We start from the raw sequence: 10,616 nt of genomic DNA on the forward strand, positions 1-10,616 counted from the left end.
CCCCGGCCCCCTCCGTGCGGGGCCGCCGGGGCCCGGGGCAGAGTCCCCGGCGCCGCCGCCCTCCCCCCGCCCCCCGCCGCCGCGACCCCGGGCTTCCCCTCCGCCCGCCGCAGGGAGAAGAGAATGGTGGAGATCAACTTCCTCTGCGTCCACAAGAAACTGCGTTCCAAGAGGGTGGCGCCGGTGCTGATCCGGGAGATAACCCGGCGGGTCCACCTGGAGGGGATCTTCCAAGCCGTTTACACGGCCGGCGTGGTGCTGCCCAAGCCCGTCGGCACCTGCAGGTAAAGCCGCCCCCGCCTGCCCGGCCCCCCCCCCCCCCCCCCCCCCCCCCCCCCCCCCCTCCCGCCCCGCGGCCTCTCCCGCTCCGGCATCTCCGAGGCGTCTTGGACGCCGGGGACTTGGGGGGGGGCCTCCCTCTGGGGAGGGGCGGCGCGAGAAGCCGCGTGGCCTGGTGGAAACGGCCCGGGCGTGGGAGTCGGAAGACCCGGCTTCTAGTCCCGGCTCCGCCACTTGTCGGCCGCGTGACCGTGGGCGGGTCACTTCACTTCTCCGTGCCTCAGTTCCCTCATCTGGAAAATGGGGGTGAAGACCGGGAGCCCCACGCGGGACGACCCGATCCCCCCGTGTCTCCCCCAGCGCTTAGAACGGTGCTCGGCGCGTAGTGAGCGCTTAACAAACACCGGCGGCGTCATTGTTACTCTCTGGCCTCAGTTCCCTCGTCCGGGGATTAAGACTGTGAGCCCCCAACGGGGGACGGGGACTGTGTGCCTCCGTTTCCTCAACTGTAAAATGGGGATTCGGTCCTACTCCCTCCTACTTAAGACCGTGGGCCCCGTTTGGGCCGGGGACCGCTCCCGGCCGATTGACTTCTGTCTACCGCAGCGCAGCCAAGACGTGTGCTTGGCACGTGGTAACGGCCCGAGGAACGGGCCCGCTGATTCTGTTGTATCGTCCTCTCCCGAGCGCTCGGTACAGTGCTCTGCCTATAGTAATCGCTCAGTAGATGTCGCTGATATTTTATTTAAAACCGCAATATATATAATGGTTTATTAGTATAGTATAGATGTATTTATAGTAGAATGAATATTTCTAATCGCTGGGGAAGCAGCGTGGCTCAGTGGAAGGAGCCCGGGCTTGGGAGCCAGAGGTCACGGGTTCGAATGCCGGCTCCGCCACTCGTCAGCTGTGCGACCGTGGGCGGGTCGCTTCGCCTCTCTGGGCCTCGCCTACCTCATCTGTAAGATGGGGATTCACTGTGAGCCTCAAGTGGGACGACCTGACGACCCTGGATCTCCCCCAGCGCTTAGAACGGCGCCGGGCCCCGCGGGAAGCGCGTAGCGAACGCCGACGTCGTCATTACGTTCCTTCCGGTTAAGGTCCGTGTTCAGGGAGGCTTGAGACGGTCAGCAATCTTAAAGTCTCTCCAGACCCCTTCCGGTTTGCCGGACCTCGGCGTCCGGGCGGCCGCTTCCTGGACCCTCTGCTCCGATCGTAATAATAATGTTGGTATCTGTTAAGCGCTCCCTAGGTGCGGGGCCCTGTTGTAAGCGCTGGGTTACGCCGGGGGGGGGGGGGGGGATCACGTGCAGCCGCTACGAGGTCCGGGCCCCGGACCATACCGTCTCAGCCCCGGGTCCCGAAGGAGCAACGGCCGCGGGAGAGAGGGGACGGCAGCCGGTCCGGTCGAGCCTCCCTTGCGTCCGGTGACCGTGGTCTGGGCTGAGGCGAGCCGGCCCGAAGGATGACGACGACCGTGGTTTGCGTTGAGCGCTTACTAGGTGCCGGGCTCCGTTCTGAGCGCCGGGGTAGACACGAGGTAATCAGGTTGGCCCCAGCCCCCGTCCCACGTGGGGCTCGTCGTCTTAATCCCATTTCAGCGGTGAGGGAACCGAGGCACTGAGAAGCGACTTGCCCGAGGTCACACAGCAGACAGATGGCGGAGCCGGGATTGAAACCCACGTCCTCTGACTCCAAAGCCCGTGCTCTTGCTGCTGGGCCACGCCGTTTCCCCCATCCGTACTTGGACTGTAGTAAGCGCCTCGAAGGCGGGGATCGTCTACCGGCTCTTCTGTCGTGCGCTCGCCCGAGCACTCGGTACGGTGCTCTAAAGTGGTATCCGCTGAGCGCCTACGGTGTGCGGAGCACCGTACTGAGCGCTTGGGAGAGTACGGTATGAGTCGGTTGTATTTGGTGATGCGGGTATTCGTCAAGCGCTTACTACGTGCGGAGCACCGTTCTACGCGCTGGGAGAGATTCGGGGTCATCGGGTCGTCCCGCGTGAGGCTCCCGGTCTTCATCCCCGTTTCCCAGATTCGATGGTATTGATTGAGCGCTTACTGTGTGCCGAGCACCGGACTAAGCGCTGGGAACGGACAAGGCGGCAGCAGATGGAGACGGTCCCCGCCGTCCGACGGGCGCACGGTCCGATCGGGGGAGGCGGACGGTCCAGGGCGATGGCGATAGGTAGAGTCGAGGGGAAGGACGTCTCGTAAAAACGACGGCGACTAAATGGAATCGAGGCGATGTACAAGTCATTAACGGAACGAAAGGTCACTGAGGCCCAGAGGAGTGAAGCGACCTGCCCACGGTCACCCGGCTGACGAGGGGCAGGGCGGGGATCCGAACCCGTGACCTGCGACTCCCAGGCCCGGGCCCTTTCCACCGAGCCACGCTGCTTCTCTTTATTGAGCACCTCCTGGGTGCAGAGCACTGTATCACGTGCTCGGGAGAGGACACTTATAACAGAGTTGGTAGACCTGTGCCCCGTCCTCGCTGAGCGTTCGGTCGAGTCCACCGGTCGAGCGATCTGCCGGTCGGGCGGAGGCGGCCGGTGCCCGGTGGGTCCCCGGGACCGCGGACGGCGGGGCTGCCCCCCCGTCCCCCTCACCCCCCCCCGCCCGAGGTCCGGTCCGCTCTTTCGGTCGTATTTATCGACCGCCGCGTGCAGGGCACCGTACCGAGCGCTTGGGGAAGGTACGGAGCGCCAAGAGACGGGGCCGATCCCCGCCCGCGAGGAGCTCGCGGTCCAGAGCCGGGGCCGCGGACGGCGGTACGGATAAAGGAAACGACAGACAGCCGCTTAACGTCCCCGCAGGTATTGGCACCGCTCCCTGAACCCGCGGAAGCTGATCGAGGTCAAGTTCTCCCACCTGAGCCGCAACATGACCATGCAGCGCACCATGAAGCTGTACCGGCTGCCCGAGGTGGGCGGCCGGGCCCTCCGGGGCGGGGCCGGGCCGACCGGGCGGGGGTCCCTCCGGACGGGCGGCCCCGCCCTTCCCCGCTCGGCCCGGCCGACCCGGAGCCGACCCACCGGGACGTCCGAGCTCCGCGGGGCCGGCGGGGCCGGGGAAGCCGGCGCGCGGGAGGCGCGGCGGGGGGGCGGGGCGGGGGGGCCGGCCGGTCCAGAGAACGAACCCGGGGCCTCGCCGGACCCACGGCCGGGGAGAAGGTCCTTTCGGAGCACCCGCCGGGCGCGATGCGCCGCTCTAGGCGTCGGGGCACGTAGAGCGGGAGGCGCGGAGCCGGGGCACGGCCCTCGGGTGACGAGAGCGGCCGACCGGCGGGGGCCCGTTCGTTCATTCGGTCGGATTTATCGAGCGCTTACTGCGTGCGGAGCGCCGGGGAGTGGGAGATGAGGAAGAGCGGGGCCGAGTCAGGGAGGGCCCCTTGGGAGGGGGGGCCCCCGATGAGGCTCGGAAGGGCGGGAGGGTCGTCGGCCGCCGGCCGCCGTCTGCGCGCGGGGGGCGCTCGGGCGGGGAGGCTCCGGGGAGCGACCGGGACGACGACCTTGCCACCCCCAGACCCCCAAGACGGCCGGACTGCGCCCCATGGAGCACAGAGACATCCCGGTGGTGCACAGGCTCCTGGGGCAGTACCTGAAACAGTTCCACCTGACCCCCGTCATGAGCCGGGACGAGGTGGAGCACTGGTTCTTCCCTCAGGAGAACATCATCGACACCTTTGTCGTCGAGGTCAGCCTCCGTGCGTTCGTTCGGTGGCGTTTCTCGAGCACTCCCTGTACCGAGCGCCCGGGAGCGTTCGATGCGACGGACCCGTTCCCCGCCCACAGCGAGCCGACGGTCCGGAGGGAGAGACGGACGTCAGTAGAGATGAACGGATGACGGGAACGGACGTGGGGCCGGGAGGGGGCGGGGGAGGAGGAGAGGAAGGAGATGGGCTTCCATTCAGTCATCCGGTGGCGTTCTTCATCGGGCGCTTACTGTGTGCAGAGCACCGTACCGTGCGCTTGGAAGGGACAGATCGGCCACACGGAGACCGTCCCCGCCCATCGACGGGCTCACGGCCCCGAAGGCGGGGAGGGCGGCCGTCGCATTCGAGAGGGGAGGGCGTCCGGGCCGGAGGCGGGACGCGGTCGAGGGGTCGGCGGCCGGAGAGACCAGACGGAGCGGTGGCCGAGGACCGGCGGGGCGCCCCCTCCCTCCGCGACCCTCCTCCTCCTCGTCGTCGTCGGTGGTATCCGTCGAGCACTTACTGTGTGCGGAGCGCTGTCCCGAGCGCAATAAAGCGGGGCCGGTAGACGTGTTCCCCGCCCACCGCAGAGCAGAGGAGCCACCTGGCCCGACGAGCCCGGGCCCGGACGTCGAATTCCGGCCCCCCCCCCCCCGCCACTTGGCGGCCGTGTGACCGCGGGCAAGTCGCTTCGCCTCTCTGGGCCTCGGTGACCTCATCTGGAAAATGGGGCCGAAGGCCGGGAGCCTCACGCGGGACGACCCGGTGACCCCGCCTCTCCCCCGGCGCTCGGAACGGTGCTCGGCACACGGGAAGCGCTCGACGCCTAGCGACGTCGTCATTACCGGGTGCCCCCCCCCCCCCCCCGGGCCGGTCCCTTGACTCGCCTGTTCCTCGACTCTCTCGCCTGTGAAATGGGGACGGAGCCCCGTGGGCCCCACGGGGGGGAACGTGGACCGCGTCTCACCCGATGGGCTCGTACCTCCCGCAGCGCCCAGCGCGGTGCCCGGCCCGCGGTAAGGCGCTTGCCGGACGCGTTATGAGAAAGGAAAAACCGAGCTTACGGATGTCTCCACCCAGAACGCGAACGGCGAAGTGACGGACTTCCTGAGCTTCTACACGCTGCCCTCCACCATCATGAACCACCCGACGCACAAAAGCCTGAAAGCTGCTTACTCCTTCTACAACGTGCACACCCAGACCCCGCTCCTAGACCTCATGGGCGACGCCCTCGTCCTCGCCAAAGCGGTGAGAGGCCGCGGGGAAGGGGCCCCGGGGCGGGCGAGGGTGGGGAGAGGCCCTGGCCCCGGAAGGGGCCCGGACCGCTACTACTAACAATCGACGACCACGGCGGCGTTCGTTCCGTTTCGCGGTGGCGTTCGGTAGGCGCTGACGCCGTGCGGGGCACGGTCCTGAACGCTAGGGAGGATGCGAGGCGATCAGGTCGGCCCACGTGGGGCTCCCAGTCTGCATCTCCGTTCGATAGTGTTCAGGGAGCGCCTACTACGTGCGGAGCACCGTACCAAGCGCTTGGATAAGCACCCGGTATGGGGCGGGCGGTGTCCCGAGTGCTGAGGTAGAGGAAGATGGGATCACAGTCTAAGGCGGGGAGGGAGACCAGTTACAGAGGAGGAAACGGGCCCGGGGAAGTGACTTGCCCATGGGCGCAAAGGTAACCGGGGTCGGAGAGCCGGGAGGAGAACCTCCCCCGATCAGCCCGGCAGCCCGGCAGCGGGCCGGGACCGTCTCTGTCTGTTACCCGTTTGTCCATTCCAAGCGCTTGGTCCGGTGCTCTGCGCGTAGTAAGCGCTCAGTAAATAGGGCCGAATGACCGCACGGACAAATCGGTAACCGATAGAGACGGTCCCCGCCCTCCGACGGGCTCATCGGGGGAGACGGCCGGACGGGAACAGTGGCGATTGCCCGGGCCCGGGCTCTTTCCAGCGAGCCGCGCCGCTTCCAGTGGAGCGAGCCGGGGCTTGGGGGTCGGAAGGAGCTGGGTTCTAATCCCGGCTCGGCCACCTGCCCCCCGGGCGAGCGGCTTCGCTTCCCTGGGCCTCGGTTCCCTCGTGCGGAAGAACGGGGATTGCGACCGGGAGCCCCACGGGGGACGGGGACCGCGTCCGCCCCGATCTGCCGGCATCCGCCCCGGCGCTCAGCACGGCGACCGACCCGCCGGGAGCGCTTAGGAAATGCCGCCGGTAACGTTACGATTCACGCCTTGGCTCCGCCTCCCCCTTCTCCTCGCAGAAAGGTTTCGACGTGTTCAATGCACTGGATCTCATGGAAAACAAAACCTTCTTGGAGAAGCTCAAGTTTGGAATCGGAGACGGAAACCTGCAGTATTATCTCTACAATTGGAAGTGCCCCAGCATGGGAGCGGAGAAGGTAGCCCCCCGGCCCCCGCCGGCCCCCCCGAGACCAACCACCCCCGTTGCCCCCCCAAAGCTCCCCCTCCGATCCACCGACCGGCCCCGGGGTCCGGGCGGCGGGGTCGGCGCCGCCCCCTCCGCGGAGGAAGAAGAATAAGCGCGGCGTGTGTTGAGCGCTCACCCGGTGCCCGGCACCGGAGAGGAGCAGCGGGGCTCAGTGGAAAGAGCCCGGGCTTGGGAGTCAGAGGGCACGGGTTCGAATCCGTGGCCGACTTGTTCGTTCCAAGCGCTTAGTACAGTGCCCTGCGCACAGTAAGCGCTCAATAAATACTACCGAATGAATGGACGGATCCCGGCTCCGCCACTGGTCAGCTGCGTGACCGTGGGCAGGTCGCCTCCCTTCTCTGGGCCTCAGCGACCTCGTCTGTCAAATGGGGATCCGGACAGCGAGCCCCACGTGGGACGACCCGATCACCCCGTATCTCCCCCGGCGCTTAGAACGGTGCTCTGCACGTGGTAAGCGCCTACCGACACCGACGTTATTATTACTGGACTCCGCGGTAGGTACAAGGTATCGGGTCGGCCCCGGCCCCTGGCCCGCGTGGGACTCGCAGTCCCAATCCCCACTCTACGGATGAGGGAACTGAGCCCCGGAGAATAATGGTGTTGGTATTTGGTGAGCGCTCACTGTGCGCGGAGCACCGTTCTAAGCGCCGGGGGAGATACGGGGTCGTCCGGTTGCCCCGCGTGAGGCTCACGGTCTTCATCCCCATTTTCCAGATGAGGGAACTGGGGCACGGAGCTGTGACTTGCCCACGGTCACCCGGCTGCCGAGGGGCAGGGCCCGGCATTCGAACCCGGGACCTGGCGACTCCCGGGCCCCGGGCGCCAGCCACCAGGCCGTGCCGCCTCTCCGGAGCGCCCGCGGGCACGCCGGGCCGGTGCGGTGCGGGGAAGCGGGGCTGTCTGCCGGGGCCGGGCTCCCTGCCGCGTCCAGGCCGTGGTGGGCCTGGCCCGGGGCCGCGGGGGAGGCTCCCCCGCGCCGAGGCGGGGCGGGAACGGCCGGTCTTCGCCGCGCCGTCGAATGCCAGCCCCGCCCACGCCAGGGGGCCAGCGCCCACCTCCGCCTGCGCCGGTCGGTCGTATTTATCGAGCGCTTACTGAGTGCAGAGCAGCGCACTAAGCGCTCGGGAGAGGACGGTATAACAGCGGTATTTATTGAGCGCAGGCGTAGGGCACCGTACTGCTACTGCTAATAATGATGTTGGTATTTGTTAAGCGCTTCCTATGTGCAGGGCACCGTTCTAAGCGCTTGGGGTGGGGGGGGGGGATCAGGTCGTCCCACGTGAGGCTCCCAGTCTTCATCCCCCTTTTGCAGACGAGGTCACTGAGGTCCAGAGGAGTGAAGTGACTCGCCCACGGCCCACGACCTCCGGCTCCCAAGCCCGGGCTCTTTCCACGGAGCCGCGCTGCCGCTCCGGAAGCTCTTGGAAGCGTATCCGTCGTCAGTCGGTCGCATTTACGGAGCGCTCACTGTGTGCAGAGCGCCGTGCCGAGTGCCGGGGAGCGTACCGTATGACGAGAGAACAGACCCGTTCCCTACCCACTGCGCGCTTACAGTCTAGAGGGGGAGACAGATGTCAATGGAAATAAGTTACAAATACGGGCATAAGCGCTGTGGGGCCGGGACGGGGGCGATGAAAAAAGGGACGCAGAAGGGGGCGGGAGAAGAGGAAAGGAGGGCGCAGTCAGGGAAGGCCTCCTGGAGGAGACGGGCCGTCGGTCAGGCTTTGAAAGGGGGGAGGGTCGGTGTCGGAAACGGTTCCTGGACGGAAGGACACGCTCGCACGCCGTCGATCTCCCCCGATCAGACCGTGCGCCCGTCAGACGGCAGGGACCGTCTCTGTCTGTGGCCGACTGGTTCCTCCCGAGCGCTTAGTCCAGTGCTCTGCACATAGTAAGCGCTCACTAAGTACCGTTTGAATGAATGATCCCCACCCCCGGCCTCAGGAAGGACCGTCTCACCGGGTCGGGATATCGAAGCCGGGGCCGCCGTCGGGGAGACCGGCCCGGCCCGGAAGCCGACCTGCCCTCCCTCGGCCCCCCCAGTCCCGCCCTCCCCGGTCAGCCGGGCTCAGCCGGCGCCCTCCGGGGCTGGTGACCGCCCCCGGCCACCTACGGTCGTCGGTCCCTGTGCCCGGGCCCTTTAAACCCCTCCAAGCTACCGGCGGCGCGGACCCGGGCGCGTGCCGGGGACCCGATACCGTATCAGACGTTGGGAGAGGGCGGTAGGATCCGTACGTGGGATCCCCAACCTCGGGGAGCCGGCGGCCAAGCGGGAGATCGGCCAGTCGTATTCATTGAGCATCTGCTGGGTGGTTTTTTTTTAAACCGTATGAAGCGCTCACTAGGGGCCAGGCGCCGTAGGAAGCACCCAGGATAGATCCGATCGGGGTGCCCCGTGGGGCTCGCCGTCTTAATCCCCGTTTTACAGGCGAGGCCCAGCGAAGTGAAGTGACCTGGCCGGGGGTCACGCAGCGGACGAGCGGCGGGGCTGGGGTTAGAAGCCGGGCCGTCCGACTCCCGGGCCCGGGCCCTTTCCGCTGGGCCGTGCGGTCTACGGGGGGGGAGGGCACCGTACGAAACACCTGGCGGAGCGCAGAGCGAGTAGACGTGATGCCTGCCCTAGTCCAGAATCTCACGATCTAGCTGGGATGCAGTCCATTCATTCAATCGATGGTATTTATTGAGCGCTTACTATGCGCAGAGCACTGCACCAAGCGCTTGGAACGGACAAGTCGATCATACTGAGTACGCGCCTGTTTTCGCGGGGCACCGTAAGGAGCGCGCGGGAGAGTACGGGATTCATTCATTCAGTAGTGTTTATTGAGCGCTCGCTATGTGCAGAGCACTGTACTAAGCGCTTGGAAGGGACAGATCCAGGTAGAGACAGCCCCTGCCCTTGGACGGGCTCACAGTCTAATCGGGGGAGACGGACAGACACCATCCCCACCCTCGGGGAACCTGCGGCCCAGCGGGAATAATAATCAGCACCGATAGGATTAATGATGGCGTCGAAGCGCCTGCTCCGTGTCGAGCCCCGTCCCAAGCGCTAGGGTCGATCCCGGCTAATCGGGTCCGGTCCCCGTCCCGCACGGGGCCTCGCGCTCTTAATCCCCATTTTCCAAACGGAGGAACCGAGGCCCGCGGAGGCGCGGAGGCCGGATGAGAACCCGGGTCCTTGGGACCGGGGCCGGGTCCCGCGCGCTAGGCCCCGCCGACGGAGTGGCGAGCCCGGCGCCGCGCTGGACGCCTGGCCCGGTCTTCCCCGGGAGGCGCTCCGCCCGCGGCCTCTGACCCGGGCTCATCCCGCCCCGTTGGCTCTCCTAGGTCGGACTGGTGTTGCAGTAACCGGTCTCCGGTGAGGATCGAGCGGAACCTCCGAGAGCACAGACCGGGAGAGGGAATCCCGGCGCGGGTTGGTCCAGTTCCCACCGGGGCGAGACCCTCCGCAGGACCCCGACCGACCCAGCCAAGCCGACCAGCTCCGTTCTCCCGACGGAACCCCCCGGCGCCTCAGCTTCCCGGGGAGAGTCGCCCTAGCACGGCCGCCGCCGAGGGGACGTCCTGTCGAAAGCTAGCTCACGATTGGCATATTGTGGAGTTAACGGGTGAATAATAAAAATATATATTATATATATATATATATATATACATTAACATTTAAGCAAGCCTTCCTGTTCCACGCCGACGAGGCTGCCGGGTCAGTCCCGTCGGCGGTGTCTTTCGAGCGCCCGCCGCTCGCGGGACGCCGCCGTGAACGCTCGGCAGAGCGCGGGAGACTCTGTAGACGCGGCCCCTGCCCTCGAGGAGCATCCGGTCTAGCGGGAGAGACGGACTCTCGACAGAGATCACAGGTAGGAGGAAGAAGGATGCGATCGCGAGTCAGTGCTCGCGGGGGGCTTCCGCCGGATCGGCCGTGGCCCGTCGGCCGGCGGGGCCGAGGGCCGCCCCGCGGCCCCCCGGGGCACCGAGGCTCCCCGTCGCCGCGAGGTTCTCGGTTCGGGCATTCCCGGCCGCCGGACTAGACCCACCCCGGACCCCCGGATCCGGAGGGGGGCGAGCGCCGGGGGGCGGGCTACCGGCCAGGCGCCCCGGTCGGCCGGATGCCGGGGGAGCCGGGGGAGCCGGGGGTCCGGTGGTGGCACCGAGGGAGCGACCCTGGGACCGGCACGCGGAGTGGCCGGGTGGCGTCCCGTGGGCCCCAGC

At 67.1% G+C, this 10,616-nt stretch overlaps 1 protein-coding gene across 1 annotated transcript in view; it reads left to right on the forward strand.

Annotated features, from left to right (window-relative positions):
• The window catches only part of NMT1 (N-myristoyltransferase 1), a 29,361-nt gene extending 19,300 nt beyond the window's left edge, over positions 1-10,061 (forward strand). Inside the window, exons 7-12 of the mRNA XM_029074653.2 lie at positions 114-284; positions 3,098-3,206; positions 3,807-3,977; positions 5,056-5,223; positions 6,226-6,363; positions 9,738-10,061. Of these exons, the coding sequence (XP_028930486.1) occupies positions 114-284; positions 3,098-3,206; positions 3,807-3,977; positions 5,056-5,223; positions 6,226-6,363; positions 9,738-9,758 (778 nt within the window). The 3' untranslated portion in view covers positions 9,759-10,061. The remainder of the gene's footprint in view (positions 1-113; positions 285-3,097; positions 3,207-3,806; positions 3,978-5,055; positions 5,224-6,225; positions 6,364-9,737) is intronic.
• Positions 10,062-10,616: the final 555 nt, after the last annotated feature.

This window comes from Ornithorhynchus anatinus, chromosome 11, assembly GCF_004115215.2.
Source record: "Ornithorhynchus anatinus isolate Pmale09 chromosome 11, mOrnAna1.pri.v4, whole genome shotgun sequence".
NCBI lineage: Eukaryota > Metazoa > Chordata > Mammalia > Monotremata > Ornithorhynchidae > Ornithorhynchus > Ornithorhynchus anatinus.